This window comes from Salvelinus sp. IW2-2015, linkage group LG23 (assembly GCF_002910315.2).
Source record: "Salvelinus sp. IW2-2015 linkage group LG23, ASM291031v2, whole genome shotgun sequence".
Lineage (NCBI taxonomy): Eukaryota > Metazoa > Chordata > Actinopteri > Salmoniformes > Salmonidae > Salvelinus > Salvelinus sp. IW2-2015.
Window position 1 is genome coordinate 7,286,837 of NC_036863.1, and position 22,146 is coordinate 7,308,982.

The 22,146-nt window shown below is 42.1% G+C and overlaps 1 protein-coding gene across 13 annotated transcripts in view; it reads left to right on the forward strand.

Moving 5' to 3' along the window:
- The window catches only part of LOC111950591 (disks large homolog 2-like), a 287,220-nt gene that overhangs the window by 31,554 nt on the left and 233,520 nt on the right, over positions 1 to 22,146 (forward strand). For 12 of the 13 annotated variants that reach the window (XR_011473940.1, XR_002875505.2, XM_023968282.2 and 9 more), the window contains exons 3-4: positions 10,638 to 10,786; positions 21,666 to 21,734. Coding sequence is in view for 11 of the 13 variants with exons in the window: in XM_023968282.2 (XP_023824050.1) it covers positions 10,638 to 10,786; positions 21,666 to 21,734 (218 nt within the window). In the remaining 2 variants the exon portion in view is untranslated. Of the gene's footprint in view, positions 1 to 5,214; positions 5,353 to 10,637; positions 10,787 to 21,665; positions 21,735 to 22,146 lie in introns of those variants that run through there. The other variant, XM_023968288.2, reaches the window with a different exon arrangement.

Genomic DNA, 22,146 nt, shown 5'->3' on the forward strand with positions numbered 1-22,146 from the left:
TGATAATGCACGGCCCCATGTCGCAAGGATCTGTACATAATTCCTTGAAGCTGAAAATGACCCAGTTCTTCCATGGCCTGCATACTCACCAGACATGTCACCCATTGAGCATGTTTGGGGTGCTCTGTATCGACATGTGCGACAGCTTGTTCTAGTCCTGCAAATATCCAGCAACTTCGCACAGCCATTGAAGAGGACTGGGACAACATTCCACAGGCCACTATCAACAGCCTGATCAACTCTATGTGAAGGAGATGTGTTGTGCTGCATGAGGCAAATGGTGGTCACACCAGATATTGACTAGTTTTCTGATTCACGCCGCAACTTTTTTAAATTGAGGTATCTGTGACCAATAAATGCATATCTGTATTCCCAGTCATGTGAAATCTATAGATTAGGGCGTAATTTATTTATTTCAATTGACTTATTTCTTTATATGAACTGTAACTCAGTAAGATCATAGAAATAGTTGTGTTTATATTTTTGTTCAGTGTAGTCTAAAACCTGTCAAAAAGCATCATTAGTTTATGACCAGAAGAAACGTCATACATGATCATATGAGAGAGCAGAGCACCGTCATAAGGATTTTATTTTAAAACAAATTCTTAATTCGTATAATAACTCATTTTCCCGGCTGTTAGCTTATATAGCAGCAAGAGATCCATACTTTTGCTCAAACAATTTATATGTCTATATTGAGGAATGAGGCCCCTTTGTGTGTACTGCATGTGTGTGTTCCACACGTGTGTTGGGCACGTGTGCGTTTGTGTGTGTGTGCATTTCTCTGTGTGTGTGTGTGAGTGTGTGTGTGTATAGAGGATGTTGTTCCCACTGTGAYGATTTGAACTTATCCAGACCAAAAACTGTGGAGAGATTGGCAGAAACTGCACAAAACTGAAAGCTCAAACCACCACATTTAACTACCACATTTAACATGGCCGTGTACAAACAGACCAGCTATGACCTCCGTAAGGCAATCAAAGAAGAAAAACAACAGTACAGGGACAAAGTGGAGTCTCAATTCAACAGTACAAGAAGTATGTGGCAGGGATACGAGACAATCACGGATTATAGAGGGAAAGCCCGCCATGTCACGAACACTGATGCCACCGCCCCGGATAAGCTAAATACGTTTCCCGCTTCAAGGAAAAGATCTAGTCTGAACCCCTCCGTGTGCAACTGTATCCTGGACTTCCTAACGGGCTGACCCCAAGTGGTGAAGGTAGGCAACAACACTGAGGGTGTCCACAGGGTGTTCAGCCCCCTCCCGTGCTCCCTGTTCACCCATGACTACATGACAACGCACGTCTCCAACTCCATCATCAAGTTTGCTGACGACACAACATTTGTAGGCCTGATTACCATCAATGACAAGACAGCCTACAAGGAGGTGAGAGCCCTTGCGGAGTGGTGCCAGGAAAATAGCCTCTCCCTCAACGTCAACAAAAAGGAGCTGATCGTGGACTTCAGGAGAGAGCAGAGAGAGCAAGCCCCCATCCACACCGACGGTGCCGCAGTAGAGGGTCAAAAGCTTCAAGTTCCTCAGTGTGCACGTCACTGACAACCTGACATGGTCCCTTCACACAGACAGTGTGGTGAAGAAGGCGCAACAACGCCTCGTCAATCAATCAAATTACAAATGTATTTATAAAGCCCTTCTTACATAGGCTGATGTTACAAAGTGCTGTACAGAAACCCAGCCTAAAACCCCAAACAGCAAGCAATGCAGGTGTAGAAGCACAGTGGCTAGGAAAAACTTCCTAGAAAGGCCAGAACCTAGGAAGAAACCTAGAGAGGAAACAGGCTATGAGGGGTGGCCAGTCCTCTTCTGGCTGTGCCGGGTGGAGATTATAACAGAACATGGTCAAGATGTTCAAATGTTCATAGATGACCAGTTTGTTAACAAGAAATTTGTGGAGTGGTTGAAAAACTAGTTTTAATGACTCCAACCTAAGTGTATGTAAACTTCCGACTTCAACTGTATAGTAACAAAACTATGAAATAGCACATATGGAATCATGTAGTAACCATATTTTAGATTCTTCAAAGTAGCCACCCTTTGACTTGATGAGCGCTTTGCACATTCTTGGCATTCTTTCAACCAGCTTCATGAGGTAATCACCTGGAATGCATTTCAATTAACAGGTGTGCCTTGTTAAAGTTGAATTTGTGGAATTTCTTTCCTTAATGCGTTTGAGCCAATCAGTTGTGTTGTGACGAGGTAGGGGTGGTATAGAGAAGATATACCTATTTGGTAAAAGACTAAGTCCGTATTATGGCAAGAACAGCTGAAATAAGCAAAGAGAAACGACAGTCCATCATTACTTTAAGACTTGTAGGTCAGTCAATCCTGAAMATTTCAAGAACTTTGAACGTTTCTTCAAGTGCAGTCGCAAAAACCATCAAGCGCCTTGATGAAACAGACAGCAGTAACTATGGCAAATGTATCAGGGGTGCTGCAGCTCCTCCAGAACCCTTTGTGCGGCTATTCTATACTGAACAAAATATAAACACAACATCCAACAATTTCGTAGATTTGAAGGAGTTACAGTTCATATAAGGAAATCAGTCAATTGAAATAAATTCATTAGGTCCTAATCTATGGATTTCACATGACTGGGCAAGGGCGCTACCATGGGTGGGCCTGGGAGGGTATATAGGCCCACCAATTTGGGAGCCAGGCACACCCTCTGAGTGGCCAGGCCCAGCCAATCAGAATAATTTTTCCCCCACAAAGGGCTTTATTACAGACAGAAATACTCCTCAGCAACCCGTCCACGTCAGCTTCTTAATATGCCACACCAGTCAGGTGGATGGATTATCTTGGCAAAGGAGAAATGCTACTAACAGGGATGTAAACAAATTTGTGACAACATTTGAGAGAAATAAGCTTTTTGTGTGTTACGGAAAATGTCTGGGATCTTTTATTTCAGCTCATGAAACATGGGACTAACAGTTTACATGTTGCGTTCATATTTTTGTTCAGTATATAAGGAAATAAATTATGAAGTGCAATGCGGGTGAGATGAGAGTTGCAGGCTAATTTCTATCAGAGCAGAGAGAGGGAGAAAGATCATGGAAAGAAAGTTTATCTCATTCTAGTTCTGTGAGAGATACAGGCGTGCTCACACAGCCACGGCCGCTCATTGGTCTCAAACATAGGTTACTATGTTGCACAAATCATAGAGCCGGGCCGGCTCAACCCGAAGCAATTCTTAGAATATCAGGCCCGGTCGGTGGCGGGGATTAATGAACAGGCAACTCGATTTAACTTTGATCGCTTTTATTAAATTTTTACATTGCAAAAAGTGAAATGTATTTTCATGCCACGAGTGCTACTGGATCCGGCCAAATAAGTTCCGGAATGAAACAGTTCAAAACGGTGCCTGATCCTGTTCCCGCAGGATCCTTCTCAAATGAAGCACTGGTTAGGGCTTATTGTGGTTCAGAAGGTTAAGGGTGTGTTGTTTCCATTGTCGCTCAGGGCCTTTATGGCATGATGAGATGTATTGTTCGCACGCACGCACGCACGCACGCACGCACGCACGCACGCACGCACGCACGCACGCACGCACGCACACACACACACACACACACTTCAACACTGCTCCTTCAGTGGGCCTCAGGTGTCACAGCTGACAACAACTAAGGGAGGCATCATAAGTGCTGTTGTGCAATCGGAGCTGTAAAAAATACTCCCAACAGAACAGAGGGCGGGCCGCCACACGCTAATGGAGCGATTTACTAGGGAAGACGTCACCTGTCCCGTTTCTAATGTGATATTGACTTAACACATCTTGCTGAAACACAGAGAAAGAATCATTCTCCCTATTACACACACTCTTCCCAGGGCTTGTATGTATGTGGCTGATATGTCAGCTGTCTGTGTGMTTTTTCTGTCTTTCCCCTGTCAACATTGAACCAAACCAAATCAATATATTTTGAGCAAATATAGTATGGTGGGAGAATGATAAAGAAGAAATATTGAGTAAGTTGCCGTAATTCTTATTTTTGGAATGGGGTAGGACTAGGGGACAATGTTGAGGGAGTTTTCACTGTAGCCTTGTTTTACAGCTTTATGTTGACTGATTGTCACGTCCTGACCATAGAGAGTCCTTATTTTCTATGGTGTAGTAGGTCAGGGCGTGACTGGGGGGTTAGTCTAGTTTATATTTTCTATGTGGAGTTCTAGTTTTGTTTTTCTATGTTGGTGATTTTGTATGATTCCCAATTAGAGGCAGCATGTAATCGTTGTCTCTAATTGGGGATCATATTTAGGTAGCTTTTTCCACCTGTGTTTTGTGGGATATTGTTTATGTGTAGTTGCATGTTAGCACTCCATTGTCGTTTTGTTTATTCTTTATTGTTTTGTTGTGTGGTTCACTTACTTTAAATAAAAAAGATGTGGAACCCAGATCACGCTGCACGTTGGTCCGAGTATGTTTCCAACGATCGTGACAGTGATCCACAAAAACTCTGGAAAAATCCACTGCGGCAGGCAGTGAAGAAAATCCCTTGGACTCGTCTTGTTTCCTAATGTAATGCAGCATAAAATACCTTCAGATCAGCATATTAGCATGTTACACTCCCCTGAAACTACAGCAAGTCTATGGATGGATTTACGTGTGATGCCATAAGGCAGTATTTTGTAGCTATCTCAGAAAGGCAATTTAATYGCCCGTGCTTTTACATTCAGTATTTTGGATGTAATCATCAGGCCTACCTTAGCATAGGCTGTGATTTGAATTTCAAGCTATTCTCCAGGAGTAGGTGTGGGGTTGTTCTCTGTCCCCGTTTGACTGTGTGACAGCCCGGAAAGAAGTCTGCCCTGTGGGGAAGCCAGTGGCCCTCCACCCCAGCGCTACACAGCCACTTAAAGCTGTCCTCACAGGCTTATGTGTGCCCTTCATGCATGAGCCAAGTGTCTGAAATACCCCCACCCGGCTGCCATCCCCCCTATGGGTCCCCCCATACATCCCCTGCTCTCCCATGACAAAGAGTGTGACTGCCAGTGCCCGCTGGCACTTGTAGATTCAACTGTCTATGAAAAGGGGGCACCCATGTCCACACTGTGTAGAGGTGTGTGAGAGCGGTTGTGGAGGGGGATTCTGCGCAGCATGGCAGCGTTAAGCACATTATCAGACGCAGGGCTGCATTAGAAATCAGCTGTCGGAGTGCGAGGGCTGCCCCGGGTGCAAGGTCATTGTCTCTATTGAAGTTGAACAGGCGGCCTGCCGGAGGAGTAGGCTTGCTGTTTTGTTGCATGGGCATCTGGTGCTCCCACAGCACACTGCTTCAAGGGACCGGCAGCGCTCGGGATGTCTATGGTGACAAGCAAAGTTTCACTGCACTGTAAGTTACCCTGTGTGCTACTTTTACTTTTTAACATTTTGCTTGTTTGAATATGGGCCACTATTATACAGGAAGTTGCATGTAGGCCTTTTAGTTACTGTAATTATTCAGCTATAAGCTATTTGGCAACTGCAGATAAGACAGTGAATGAATTTGAATGAAAGGAAACTTTGTCAAGTAGCTTGTGTTTCAAATGAGTTCCTAGTATAGAGGGCAGTTGTACATATTTATTATATAAAAATATATCTGAATTATCCATTTGCACAATTACAATGAAAAACCACTAAACAGGGAAATACAGCACACAATCTGTTATTTTTTATGCTTTTGGACTGCTGCAACCAAATTGCTCTGCAATGGGACAATACAGATCATCTGCGTCTTATCATGTTGCCTATACAACCTGATGAAAAGTTTGACAAAATACGGTGCTGTGTAGTGTTGTTGGCTAGTAGAACATGTGCATCTCACATTGAATCTTAAGATCCCTGTGACTAAGAGAATTCTGCATTTGTTTTGTAAATTCAGGGTATCCAAACCCCATATGACACTTCACTGGCGCTCAATGAGTCTAGGGGATTTGCATACATTTCAGTTCAATGACGTGTGTTTATCTTCTTGTATTTCATAAATTGCGTAAAGAGGCATTCGTGCCAATGGTTTATTACACAAATACTGTATGTAGTGCCTTTCAAATTTGCCAACCCGTTTCTCAGCAAACATATAAGACTAATTCTTAGCAGTGTATGATGGACTCGCTCAAACATGTGGTTTGGAGAGCAGGGACTAAACTATTGTACTCCCAATGTTTTGTGATGAATGCAAATAGCTTGTTGTCATTAACCTCCATTTAAATGTAAATTTGGGTTCTGTCTGTGGAGACGAGCCTCTGGACTTGCTGCGAAAGATTACTTGTTATGGGTTCAGTTTCTTTTGTTGAACATGCAGCAGCTATTCTTTTGAAAGGTCTGCTTTGTTATTAATTAACGATTCTTCGATTGCATAACAAGTAATTGTCCATCTACATTATTACCGTATGAGCTAATCTAGCTAATCTTTTCTAAGGGATGCTCAGTGGTGTTTGGAAGTGTTTTATGTGATGGCGATGCTGCTTTTTAGTCCAGGACTAGGCTTAATCTGTCCCCGAAACCAGCCCAATACTACTATAAAGATCACTATGATTGAATCAAATCAAATCAAATTGTATTTGTCACATGAACCGAATACAACAGGTGTAGACAGTACCGTGAAATGCTTACTTACAAGTCCTTAACCAACAATGCAGTTCAAGAAATGGAGTTAAGAAAATATTTACTAAATAAACTAAATGACCCAGTTGTCAATAAATTCGCGTTAAATATGTGTCATTTAATTAGCCATTAAGATGTGGCCATCTATTGCTTTTAACTGAATAATCAAAGTAATAATTGCTTAACGAGTCTGTGACCGCGGTTGCATAATGTTCTTTGGGGTGTGCAATTTTTGTTGTTGTTGGAGGACATGCCCCTCCAAAAGGTCTGTGCACGGCCCTGCTCTGAGCAGCGCTAAAGCTGTTCTATTTCAAGGATCCGCCACTCAAGCGAATCCTGCTTTAACCTTCCTCCGAAGTAAGATGACGTTGCTAAAACAGCGAAGGCTTCAGACACACACACGACACACAAGACATCAACAAGACACACATGACACACAAGACATCAACAAGACACACAAGACATCAACAAGACACACACACCACAGAAGACATCAACAAGACACACACGTCACACAAGACATCAACCAGACACACATGACACACAAGACATCAACAAGACACACATGACACATAAGACATCAACACGACACACAATACATCAACAAGACACACAAGACATCAACAGACACACACGTCACACAAGACATCAACCAGACACACATGACACACAAGACATCAACACAGACACACATGACACACAAGACATCAACAAGACACACATGACAACAAAGACATCAACAAGACACACATGACACATAAGACATCAACCAGACACACATGACACACAAGACATCAACCAGACACACACGTCACACAAGACATCAACCAGACACACATGACACATAAGACATCAACAAGACACACATGACACACAAGGCATCAACAAGACACATAAGACATCAACAAGTCACACAAGACATACGACACACAATACATCAACAAGACACGCATGACACACAAGACATCAACAAGACACAAGACATCAACAAGACACACAAGACATCAACAAGACACACAAGACATCACACGACACCACACAAACACAAGAACATCAACAAGACACACACGTCACACAAGACATCAACCAGACAAACATGAACACCAGACATCACAAGACACACAAGACATCAACAAGACACACATGACACATAAGACATCAACCAGACACACATGACACACAAGACATCAACAAGACACACATGACACACAAGACATCAACCAGACACACATGAACACAAGACATCAACCAGACAAACATGACAACAAGACATCAACAAGACACACATGACACACAAGACATCAACAAGACACACATGACACACAAGACATCAACAGACAACATGACACACAAGACATCAACAAGACACACATGACACACAAGACATCAACCAGACACACACGTCACACAAGACATCAACCAGACACCATGACACACAAGACATCAACAAGACACACATGACACACAAGACATCAACAAGACACACATGCACATAAGACATCAACAAGACACACATAACACACAAGGCATAAACAAGACACATAAGACATCAACAAGTCACACAAGACATAAAGACACACACGACACACAATACATAACAAGACACGCATGACACACAAGACATCAACAAGACACAAGACATCAACAAGACACACAAGACATAAAGACACACACGACACACAATACATCAACAAGACACACACGTCACACAAGACATCACACCAGACACACATGACACACAATACATCAACAAGTCACACATGACACAAGACATCAACCAGACACACATGACACACAATACACAACAAGACACACATGACACCAAGACATCAACAAGACACACAAGACATCAACAAGACACACACAAGACCACACAAGACATCAACAAGACAAACAAGACATCAACAAGATACACATGACACACAAGACATCAACCAGACACACATGACACATAAGACATCAACAAGACACACATGCACACAAGACATCAACCAGAACACATGACACACAGAATCAACCAGACACACATGACACACAAGACATCAACAAGACACACATGACACAATAAGACATCAACAAGACACACAAGACATCAACAAGACACACAAGACATCAACATGACACACAAGACATCAACAGACACACAAGACATCAACAAGACACACCACGTCACACAAGAACATCACAAGACACACATGACACAATAAGACATCAACAAGACCACATGAACACAGACATCAACAAGACACATAAGACATCAACAAGACACACACGTCACACAAGACATAACAAGAACACATGACAACACAAGACATCACAAAGACACACATGGCACACAAGACCATCAACAAGACACACAAGACATCAACAAGACATACAAGACATCAACAAGACAAACAAGACATCAACAAGATACACATGCACACAAGACATTCAACCAGTACAACACATGCCACATTAAGCCATCAAACAAGACATCAACAAGACACACATGTCACACAAGACATCAACAAGACACACAAGACACACAAGACATCAACAAGACACACATGACACATAAGACATCAACAAGACACACAAGACATCAACAAGACACACATGACACATAAGACATCGACAAGACACACAAGACATCAACAAAACACACATGACACACAAGACATCAACATGACACACATGACATCAACAAGACACACATGACACATAAGACATCAACAGGACACACATGACACACAAGACTCTCTTTGGATTAAATGACACAAGACCAGAGGGAATCACTACAATTTGTGTTGTATGTAGAAAACGTGGTGTTTGCCAATCAGCGTTGAATGAGTGTTGTGTATCAAACAGTTTGTAAGCTGGAATGTTGGGGTTTGAATTGTCTTCCAGTGTTGAATTCCTGCAAAAAGATTAGGTTTTCAATTGAATAGCTTTTGTTGCCTGTTTTGAAGTGAATTACACCTCTTGGCTGTGGAGACCCACTTCAAGAGCAATGTTTGCCAATTGCCTACTGCATAGTTAATACATTATGCAAGAACTGGGCCATCAAGTATTTTGGGGTAACACCTAATAATAACTATCATTTAWAAGCCATTTATTGATCATGTGTTAATGATTTTCTGAACATTTGTAAATTATTATAATGCTCCGGTATCCAAATAATAGCCTAATGTAACAGCATGCAAAGATTTGTTGGAATAATTTAATAAAACAATTAATTTCGTAATTACATTTTGACCATATAATTGAGACCGAATTATTAAAAAAACAGCTTTGACCAAGCTGCTTCAGCGCACACCCAACTGCTGGTGGCACAAGCTGTCCAAATGGATCTAGCTTAGACTCCTTGCCAAAATATAAAACAAGAGACATCAGCTTCTAGTCTTCACTAAGGCTAAGGACTGGGAGCAGAGTTGCAGATATATTTTGTACTTACAGCTATTTACTCTTTGTTTGTTCGTGGTTTCTTTATCCTGAGATCCTGTGTAGCACTGATACAGCCCTGTAGACTAATGTAGTTTGTACTTTATAATTCAGTTCAAAGTTGCATTCAGTGATGGTGAATTCTCTATATATGCAATGCCGTGCAGATATCCAGAGCAAATGAATAACTATGAATTTGGGACAGATTTGGGACAGATTTTGGGACAGTCTACAAACAGAACTTTGAACTTACTCTGCCTCATAGGAGGGTTCCCAGTTGTACCGGACAAGAGAATTTGGCCATACGTCGGTGCTGTTCTTCTGCTATGGCATCTAATGTCAGTGCCAGCAATCCAATTTCACAAATTGCCCCCTTTTATTTTGGTTGATGGCCAATGAGGCAGTAATCCTGTGTTTAATCAAAGACCCCCATTTCCATGTACATCTGAAACGCAGCATGTTGACGTAAACGGAAGTCTGCCGGCTTACACTGAAATTATATTGGAATTAGYGAAAGGCTTGTCAAGTGTCTGTTTTCGTCCATATTTCCTCTCAAGGGACATTTCTAAGTATTGTAAATGATCAAATGGGAATCTGTCATGTTTTCCACAGATATCCAGGAGTTCTATGAGGTGACGCTGCTGAACACCCAAAAGAGCTGCAAGCAGAAGCTGGAGGAGGTCAACCACATGGCCGACAAGTGGGAACAGACGGGCACGGGCTCCCCCACCGCGGTGCTACAACACGCCTGCCCAACCGAGGTGAGCCCGATGGGACCTCGGAGTAGCGGGCTTAGAAATGTAATGAATCCTGCCAGTCTACCCATTACACGATTATTGACTTGAATGTGGAGGCCGTTTCTACTCATTGTAGTTCTGTGGTAGTGGTACTACTTCACCAATGAGGAAGCCAGTTGACTCTAAAAAACACCAAAAAATAATAGCACGATAAGATAAGTGTTTTTCTGTTTCACAGTTTAAGTTCAGGTTTTATTACAGTTTGTAGGTATTGAGATACATACATTGGGATTGTTCCTTGCCTAAGTTCTCAAGCAAATAAACAGACGGTGGAATCAATTACAGATTTGTAAAAACAAAAATGCTGAATAATAATTTCCTTGTGTGTGTCACAATTTCAAAGTGGAAATTACAAACTATAGAATACTTTTTATAGCTCAAATAAACAAAAATGTTGCATTTCCTGCCATGCAGGAAAATTCTTAGCAACAAAAGAGTGATCACATGAAGATCCTACATCTGTACTTTGTGTCACCTAATTAATTATTATTATATTCTCTGACTACATCTATCGGCATGACATCAAATTTGGTCAGGTTCAATTAATATATGGGTGTCTTTCTATAAAAGAGGGTACCAGTGAGCATTTCTTGTAGTCTGTTTGGAGCTCTTACAAAGTCATTAATAATAATTAGACTTTTTTATTCTTCATGTGAATACATTATGATATAAAGGGGAACATAAATACATTCAATATAATTCAAAAGTTTAATCAAAACCTATGTTTAAAAATKTATGATACTGTTGTATCATATACTCAGCATTTAACAATTGAATTACACATTGACCTTGATCGTGTGAAGTTCCTGGATATTGCTGTCTGTCTCTTTTTTTTGTATGGAGATCTCGGAAGTGTATTGTAACCTCGTAGCATTTCGTATCTCCCTATGTTACGGTGTGTAAACAGTTTTCATGGGCACACATATCCAAAATAATGTATGTGATTGAAAAATCCAATGTTTCAAACAGAAATAGTAACTTTAATATTTCATGCCTGCTCCCGCTCTCCCTCTCTGGCRCTCGAGAGCACACCTGTCACCATCATTATGCGCGTCACCGCTCATTGGGCTCACCTGGACTCCTTCACGTTTTGATTGCCTTCCCTATATCTGTCTGTTTCCTCTGTTTCATCCCTGTGTCAGCATTATTGTTATTTCCATTTTCCCTGTCCAGACGCTGTCCATATTCTGTTCCTGTCCGTGGTTATTTAATGTTCACTCACTGCACCTGCTTCTCGTCTCCAGCGTCCATCCTTACAAATATGATTAATAAAACTAAAATCAATACTGTCATTAACGGGGTTCTTCAATAATATGAAAGTAGTTTGATGTGCATTTGATGTCTAGCTGTTTAGTTACGTTGGTACATTATCTGTTTAGTTACGTTGGTACATTATCTGTTTAGTTACGTTGGTACATTATCTGTTTAGTTACGTTGGTACATTATCTGTTTAGTTACGTTGGTACATTATCTGTTTAGTTACGTTGGTACATTATCTGTTTAGTTACGTTGGTACATTATCTGTTTAGTTACGTTGGTACATTATCTGTTTAGTTACGTTGGTACATTATCTGTTTAGTTACGTTGGTACATTATCGCGCAACATCAGTTGATTCAGGAAAAGATTTTCTGAATGACAGTCATGTGATAAAGAGCTTGTGTAATACTGCATGCGATTTAACAACAGCCAAAGTGTGGGAATAATGTTGATCTCGAGGATTGACAGACAGTTTTGGTGTCTGTTGTTACGGCGGTCAAGATAATTAGCCTACTTCATGGACAACATTAAATCAAGATCCCTGAGGTAAGATTATGGTCCGTGTACATTTTGATAATTTGTGTTCCGAGTTAAAATGGATCAATCGGGAATGTGAAAACAGCTTGTTTATACATTTTTGAAGAGAAATCAAATTTTTTTGTGCATATAAAACCCCCAAAAACCTTCATATTTTGATGTTCAAATGTGTGTAGGGTTTAATGTGGAATGCCTGCTCAAGCCAACACTTCCTGTCCTTTAGTAGGAGGTCACCCTTCTAACTCCATTCTATTAATCTATTATCTATTAATTAATTGATTAATAGCTGCTCATACCATGCCACAGTGCCAATATAAGGTAAGATTTCTACATTTCTGCATATGATTTAGTGTGTATTGACTTATTAATGAACTGCTGTTACTGTAAATGGTTAGCTGACTGATACAGTGCATTCGGAAAGTATTCACACCCCTTGACTTTTTCCACATTTTGTTATGTTACAGCCTTATTCTAAAATAGATTACATAATTCCCCCCCCCCCCTCGATCTACATACAATACCCCATAATACAAACCAAAAACAGTTTTTTAAATACATTTTTGCAAATGTATTAACAATAAAAAACAGATATCACATTTACATAAGTATTCAGACCCTTTACTCAGTACTTTGTTGAAGCACCTTTGGCAGCGATTACAGCCTTGAGTCTTCTTGGGTATGACGCTATAAGCTTGGCACACCTGTATTTGGGGAGTTTCTCCCATTCTTCTCTGCAGATCCTCTCAAGCTCTGTCAGGTTGGATGGGGAGCATTACTGCACAGCTATTTTCAGGTCTCTCCAGAAATGTTTGATCAGGTTCAAGTCCGGGCTCTGGCCGGGCCATTGAAGGACATTCAGACACTTGTCCCAAAGCCACACCTGCGTTGTCTCGGCTGTGCATTTAGGGTTGTTGTCCTGTTGGAAGGTGAACATTCGTCCCAGTCTGAGGTTCTGAGCGCTCTGGAGCAGGTTTTCATCAAGGGTCTCTCTGTACTTTGCTCCGTTCATCTTTCGCTCGATCCTGACTCCCAGTCCTTGCTGTTGAGAAACATCCCCACAGCATGATATTGCCACCACTATGCTTCACCGTAGGGATGGTGCCAGGTTTCCTCCAGATGTGACGCTTGGCATTCAGTCCAAAGAGTTTCATCAGACCAGAGAATCTTGTTTCTCATGGTCTACGGGTCCTGTAGGTGCCTTTATGCAAGCTCCAAGCGGGCTGTCATGTGCCTTTTACTGAGGAGTGGCTTCCGTCTGACCACTCTATCATAAAGGCCTGATTGGTGGAGTGCTGCAGAGATGGTTGTCTTTCTGGAAGTTTCTCCCATCTCCACAGAGGAACTCTGGAGCTCTGTCAGAGTGACCATCGGGTTCTTGGTCACCTCCCTGACCAAGGCCCTTCTCCCCCGATTTCTCAGTTTGGCAGTGCGGCCAGCTGTAGGAAGAGTCTTGGTAGTTCCAAATTTATTCMATTTAAGAATGATGGACACCACTGTGTTCTTGGGGACCTTCAATGCTGCATAAATGTTTTGGTACCCTTCCCCAGATCTGTGCCTCGACACAATCCTGTCTCTGAGCTCTATGGACAATTCCTTCGAYCTCATGGCTTGGCTTTTGCTCTGACATGCACTGTCAACTGTGGGACCTTATATAGACAGGTGTGGGCCTTTCCAAGTCATGTCCAATCAATTGAATTTACCACAAGTGGACTCCAATCAAGTTGTAGAAACATCTCAATGATGATCAATGGAAACAGGATGCACCTGAGCTCAATTTCGAGTCTCATAGCAAAGGGTCTGAATACTTATTGTAAATAAGGTATTTCAGTTTTTCTTTTTTTTATAACATATTTTTAATAACTTAACCTGTTTTCGGTTTGTCGTTATGGAGTATTTGTCACACCCTGATCAGTTTCACCTGTCCTCGTTATTGTCACCACCCCCTCCAGTTGTCGCTTGTTTTCCCCAGTGTATTTATCACTGTGTTTCCTGTCTCTCTGTGCCAGTTCGTCTTGTATGTTTAGTCAAGTCAACCAGCGTGTTTTTCCCGTACTCCATTTTCTATTCTTTTTTTGATAGTCCTCCCGGTGTTGACCCCTGCCTTACTCTGGACTTCTTTTTTGCCTGCCTGATCATCCTGCCGGGCCTGGCCTTGATTCTGCCTGCCCTTTGGTACCTTTTGGACTCCTTTGGTACCTTTTGGACTCAAAAGGTTTTGATCCTTTTGCCTGTCCACGACCATTCTCTTGCCTTCCCCTATTGGATTAATAAATATTGTAAGACTCCAACCATCTGCCTCCTGTGTCTGAATCTGGGTCTCGCCTTGTGTCATGATAGTATTGTGTATAGATTGATGAGGRAAAAAATTGATTGATTCCATTTTAGAATAAGGCTGTAACGTAACAAAATGTGGAAAAGGCCAAGGGGTCTGTATACTTTCCGAATGCACTGTATATCCTAGCTACCTAGCTAACCATTGGTTATCTTAATAAACAACAGTATCTATTGCTAGACTTGAGATATGCCCCTAGCTATAGTTAGTCAGTGGTTGCACATCTAACTAGCTCGAATGAAGCAAAGGTGTGAATAGTAGAAACGTAAATATATTCTTTCACTGTTTACAGCAGGTCTCCAGCTTCTCAGACCAGTCTGATTAGCCTGATAGAGTGCCGTGGGTGTGCAACTTACACCTGTGCAAATCTGTGTGTGTATATCAATGGAATTAAACATCCAACCAATACCTCAAGTGTCATGCTGTAGGTCCACCACACACCTGAATGGTTGTGGGGTACCATGGAGAAACAACCCCTAACCCCTCCCCCTAGACACTGAGAGCATTGGACAGATTTGGACAGTTGTAGAGCAATACCGCCAAATTTCCACTAAGCCTATCAGAGGGTGAGGTAGAGCTCTCACCATGTCACCACGCATCAATCCCTCTCAGATCTCCACAAGTGTCTAGACTCTGGGTAGTAGGGGCTAGGGGTTGTTTCTGGACAAGCCATGGGTATTATGGTAGCTCAGTCAGTCAGTCTGGCCCTATAAAAACATGTTCATAGCTGTCAAATACTTACTTCCTCTGTCTCAATTGCATTTCTTTGATTTGTTGTCTCCTTCTCWAAACCCATTGGATGAGAAGGTCAGAAGTCCCTCCCCTCTCACCTTCTTATCCAATGGGTTTTGAGAAGGAGGCGAGGAGAGAGGACGTGAAGAATGAAGGAAATGCAATTGAGATTCTCCCCTTGTGTCCTCCATTCCTCACCTCCCTTTCAAAGCACATTGGGGAAGGTTCCTCCCCTCGGGCTCCAATGTAGTTACAATGAGGAAAGTGGAGGAAACAAGACAGAGGAAGCAAGAACGTGATGTCTAGTTTACAACACCAACACACACACACACACACACACACACACACACACACACACACACACACACACAACACACACACACCAACACACACACACACACACACACACACACAGACACACTGTTTTAAGAGTTTACTGATTATAATAATATTATTGTTATTATTATTATCAAACCATTTAGGAATGTTGACCCTGATGTCAAAAATTGGTCCCWTTATTTATAGAAAGACCCATATGYTGTTTTATCTTGCCAGCCATTGGTGAATGTTGGCTTTCAACGGTCATCGTCAAAAAGAATAGGCCTCCAATGTGAGATGAGAGCTGATAATTGGTCCCTAGATCCTCTGGAATCGGGAGCCCTGAGCAGATCGCCAGCTCCACACACCCATCCCTTCTTTAGCAGTTGTCCCCATTACACAGAACGACTCTGCTGACAAACACAGGCTCTGGTTCTACTGTTTTTTGAAGCTGTTCCCAACAAGGAAATAACAGGAGCTGTGTCGGCAACAGTGTGCTGGACTGTGTAGCTCTAGCTAATTGGCCTTTGAGAGAGAGCCTGCTAGTGTTGGAAGAGCTCCAAGAACTTGGCTATGATRTATGTACGCAGGCCTGGCCTGTGACATTGTAATTTAAAGGAATGAATGGAGAGAGCTGAAGGTGAGGGTTATAAATGCTTGCCCTTTGACGAAAGCAACTTTCCACAATGAAGTCTACTAATAAGTCCTCRAAATGGAGCTAGAGTAAATCATTTATAGATTATTCTAGATTTTATTCAGCATTCTTTTACTTGTTTGAACYACTTGTTGAGTCCTTGATTAGTTTTGAATGCCGATTCTCACCCTGATGTTCATGACCATAGAAATAGAATGAATAGAATGGGCTTGGAAGCTCTAACMCTGGCAATTTGACTGATAAACTCATGGGTACATTCGCAATGTCTACCGTGTATTGTGATGCAATAATTCCCATGGTATTTTGGAATGTTCTATCAACTGATGCTGGATTGCCATGGTAATGTAGAATGTTCATTTAAATGATGTGGCTATTTTTAATATCAGTTGAGTTGATTTTACAAATCACAGCACATATTGAAGGGTACACTTCCTGCTTTTACTTCCTGGCATCATGGGTACCATCAATTTCTGCCAGTCCACCCATTATCAAATAATATCCAATTTTGTCACATGCGCCATATACAACAGCTAGCTAATATTTTCTAAGGGATGATCAGTAGTGTTTGGAAATGTTTTGTGTGATGGTGATGCTGCTTTTTAGTCCAGGACTAGGCKTAATCTGTCCCCGAAACTGTCCCAATACTACTATTCAGATCACTATGATTGAATCCAATCAAATGTATTTGTCACATGCGSCGAATACAACAGGTGTGAAATGCTTACATACAAGTCCTTAACGAACAATGCAGTTCAAGAAATGGAGTTAAGAAAATATTTACTAAATAAACTGAAGTAAAAAAATACAATAAAAAAGTAAAGAAGAAAATGGCATAAAAATGGCATAACAATAACAAGGCTGTATACAGGGGGTACCGGTACCCAGTCAGTGTGCGGGGGTACAGGTTAGTCCAGGTAATATGTACATGTAGGTAGGGGTAAAGTGACTACGCATAAATAATAAACAGCGAGTAGCAGCTGAGTAAAAAGGAAGGGGGTGGGGGGGGGCATTTGACGAATTGTTCAGCAGTCTTATGGCTTGGGGGTAGAAGCTGTTAAGGAGCCTTTTGGACCTAGATTTGGCGTTCCGGTACCGCTTGCTGTGCGGTAGCAAAGAGAAAAGTCTATGACTTGGGTGACTGGAGTCTTWGACAATTTTTTGGGCTTCCCTCTGTCACCGTCTAGTACATAGGTCCTGGATGGCAGGAAGCTTGGCCCCAGTGATGTACTGGGCCGTATGCACTACCCTCTGTAGCGCCTTACGGTCAGATGCCGAGCAGTTGCCATAACAGGTAGTGATGTAACCGGTCAGGATGCTCTCGATGGTGCAGCTGTAGAACTTTTTGAGGATCTGGGGACCAATGCCACATCTTTTCAGTCTCCTGAGGGGGAAAAGGTGTTGTCGTGCCCTCTTCACAACTGTCTTGGTGTGTTTGTACCATGATAGTTTGTTTGTGATGTGGACACCAAGGAACTTGAAACTCTCGACCCGCTCCACTAGAGCCCCGTCTATGTTAATGGGGGCCTGTTTGACCCTCCTTTTTCCATAGTCCACTATCAGCTACTTTTGTCTTGCTCACATTGAGGGAGAGGTTGTTGACCTGGCACCACCCGGCCAGGTCTCTGACCTTCTCCCTATAGGCTGTTTTGTCGTTGTCGGTGATCAGACCTACCACTGTTGTGTCATCAGCAAACTTAATGATGATGTTGGAGTCGCGATTGGCCACGCAGTCGTGGGTGAACAGGGAGTACAGGAGGGGACTAAGCACGCACCCCTGAGGGGCCCCAGTGTTGAGGATSAGCGTGGCAGATGTGTTGTTGCCTACCCTTATCACCTGGGGGTGGTCTGTCAGGAAGTCCAGAATCCAGTTGCAGAGGGGGATGTTTAGTCCCAGGGTCCTTAGCTTAATGATGATCTTTGTGGGCACTATAGTGTTGAACGCTGAGCTGTAGTCAATGAACAGCATTCTCACATAGGTGTTCCTTTTGTCTAGGTGAGAAAGGGCAGTGTGGAGTGCGATTGAGATTGCGTCATCTGTAGATCTGTTAGGGCGCTATGCAAATTGGAGTGGGTCTAGGGTTTCCGGCATGATGGTGTTGATGTGAGCCATGACCAGCCTTTCAAAGCACTTCATGGCTACCGATGTGAGTGCTACGGGGCGGTAATCATTTAGGCAGGTTACGTTCGCTTTCTTGGGCACAGGGACTATGGTGGTCTGTTTGAAACATGTAGTTATTACAGACTCGGTCAGGGAGAGGTTGAAAAAGTCTGTGAAGACTCTTGCCAGTTGGTCHGCACATGCTTTGAGTACACGTCCAGATAATCCGTCTGGCCCGCGGCTTTGTGAATGTTGATCTATTTGAAGGTCTTGCTCACATCGGCTATGGAAAGCGTGATTATGCCATCATTGACTTGAATGGAGACCCCCTTTCTATTCATTATATTTCTATGTTCATGACATCATGCTGATGATTCTTAGCAGATTCATTAACCCTCATGCTACCAACATATTTTACCAACTGGGGTCATTTTGGCCCCAAGAACAAACTGTTTGAAAAAGCAACAATAATTGCAAAACATTAAGTTAACTTATTAAAACATAATTACACATGTAAATAATGTTATCTGAAATAAAAAAGATCCAAAACAGACTGTTGTTTTAGCAACATTACAGTTAATTTGCATATTTTGCTAAACAAAAATCTTTGTATTTTGGAATAACCCGSACGATGCTATGCCAATTGTGCGTCGCCCCACGGACCTCCCGGTCGCGGCCGGCTGCGACAGAGTCTGGGCGCGAACCCAGAGACTCTGGTGGCGCAGCTAGCACTGCGATGCAGTGCCCTAGACCACTGCGCCACCCGGGAGGCCTCAAAGGCCAATTTATATTGTGGTCACATGATTTTTGTGTCATGTGACAAAAGCCCACATGTACTGCTGCTCTCCAGGACCAGGTTTGAAGGCACAGCTGCGTTTTCCAGTGTGATTTCTTCACACAACACTTGATTAACTGGTCACCCCAATTGATCTGAAATCAATTACTCTAATAAATTATGGAAATTATGTCAATTTGGCATTTTAGAATATTTATGTCTCGTTTGAAATGCTGTGGTTAGTTGATAAAGGATGAACCTTTTTATTTTCTATTCATCCACTAGGGGAAGCTAGTCTTTGTAAAAGATCTCCCCAGTACAAAGGTGAAGTCTGAGTTAAATCGTATTTCTCTCAATATGATAACATTTTCATTACCCTTGCACACAATTTTCTGTAGATCTTAATTTCAATATCCCAATGATCTATGCAATCAATTAATGCATCTCTAAACAACACTTTTTTTGTGTGTGCAATTCCTCAGTTCTCCTCTGTTTTACGATTTCTATGACCCTTTAGACCCAATGTCTATCACCCATGAAATTTTTTCCTGTGCTGTGTGTGTGTGTGTGTGTGTGTGTGTGTGTGTGTGTGTGTGTGTGGTGTGTGTGTTGTGTGTGTGTGTGTGTGTGTGAATGCGTGTGCGTGTGTGGTGTGTGTTTGACATACTTGGCATCTAACCAGTGACCTCAGTAATCCTATCTCTCCCCATTGAAACATTCCTGGTTCCATACATATATTGTTCCTTTTCCAGAGCTGTACAAACTGATAGATATACAGTATATATGTATAGATCTGAACTAATGTACATTAAATGAAATATACTGTTCAAAAGCCCTTGGTGTTAAAGGAGTGGATGTGTATGTTTAGTAGATGCATGGGGATAAGTGAAGGGGTTATAGAGGTCACAAGGGACCAATTCTGAGATTGGGTCACCTGCCCTACTACTGTGTATGCTAGAGGAGCAGTTCTCTAAACACTCTCTCACAGCATGGTCCCTAGATAGAAAGAAACACAAAGCAGGTCATAGCCTCTGCAAGCCTTCTGTCCCCAAGCCTTCTGTCCCAACCATTGTGTTGGTTTACCTAACGCTTCGGGGGGAAGTTTCCCCTACCCTTACAGAAAAACCATATGAGTTTATGTGAAATCATGTGTTTTTGATCCTAACCGTAACCATGGGGAAAATGCTAAATTGATCCCAGATCAGCATCTAGGGGCAACTTTACCGTACACCTTATACCCAACACCATAGTTACATTTGTGTAGAAACAGCCTGAAAAGTAGGGCCGCAAACATGTCCCATAACTTCACTCCGTCTGCTCATTTGGGTCAGAACTTTCCCGAAAATGATTTGATGTCTGCGTTGTGTTACAAAACACAAGCCGAGTGTATTAAGCCATGCTGAATAGATGAAGGCTTAACAAAATCAGTGCTTTGTGGCAGAGTGTTGACACTCTCTATCCCATGCAATCTGGTACAGTATTTTTGATCCCACTGTGTGCTTTTTTGCCACTTCAGCCGGAGGTTGTGCAAGCACAAGCTGCAGTCTTTTCTTATGTTTTGCTTGGATTAATTTGACTTTAGGAATTTCCTTGGACACATTTTAAATACAAGAATGAGAGCGTAGATGGTAAGTAAACAAGAGACATTATCTCTGTCGCTGTGTGTTGTGTGTGTGTGTGTGTGGTGTGTGTGTGTGTGTGTGTGTGGTGTGTGTGTGTGCGTGTGCGCGTTCATCCGTGTGTGTGTATACCAGGTTTAAGCATTTATTTTTGATAGTGTTGGACATGTACACAATAATTCTTGGGGTACTGATTGAAGAATCACCTTGGCCAAAGTCAAACAAATAGCGAGGTACTGCTCAGCATCAACGGTTAATGGCAGAATGTCTCTGTATTGTGGAGATGATGTTTTATACCCTGATGTAATATTAAGACAATTAGGTTGTTTATGACTCAGAGGGACTCATAGGTCAAAGAAACTGTGTAACTTTGAAAATAGTTAGTTTCTCTGTACTCACAATGTTTCATTGTGGTTTCAGTTATTTCTTTCCAATTAAGCTTATTCTACATTTACATTAACTTATTGTATTGTAATAACCTAATATAATGATACTTAGTGTGTGTGTGTGTGTCCTCAGATGAGGGAGCGGAGCAGCTCAGAGCACGGTGGGAAGGACCAGACACCGATCAGTGTGAAAGTCTCTGAAGTGAGTACCCTGTGAACCTATCACCCGTAATAAAGCACAATGCTCTATGATAAACTGCATCCAATTGCTTCAATACAGTGGCAGCGGCATTCATATTAAATATATCGCCATAGTCAATAACTGAAATGAATGTTGACTGAATGATTTGTTTGCTATTTAATGTTCCTATTAAACAAGCCTATGACCCCAGTTGGCGGCAGGTAGCTTAGCGGTTAAGAGCATTGGGCCATGTGCCCTTGAGCAAGGCAGTACATTTATTAATGTCGACATTCGTTTTTGACAAGTACTGTATGTTATATTACAGATACCTTAACTTCTTATGGCTGCAGGGGCAGTATTGAGTAGCTTGGATGAAAGGTGCACAGAGGTGCCCAGAGTAAACGGCCTGCTCCTCAGTCATAGTTGCTAATAT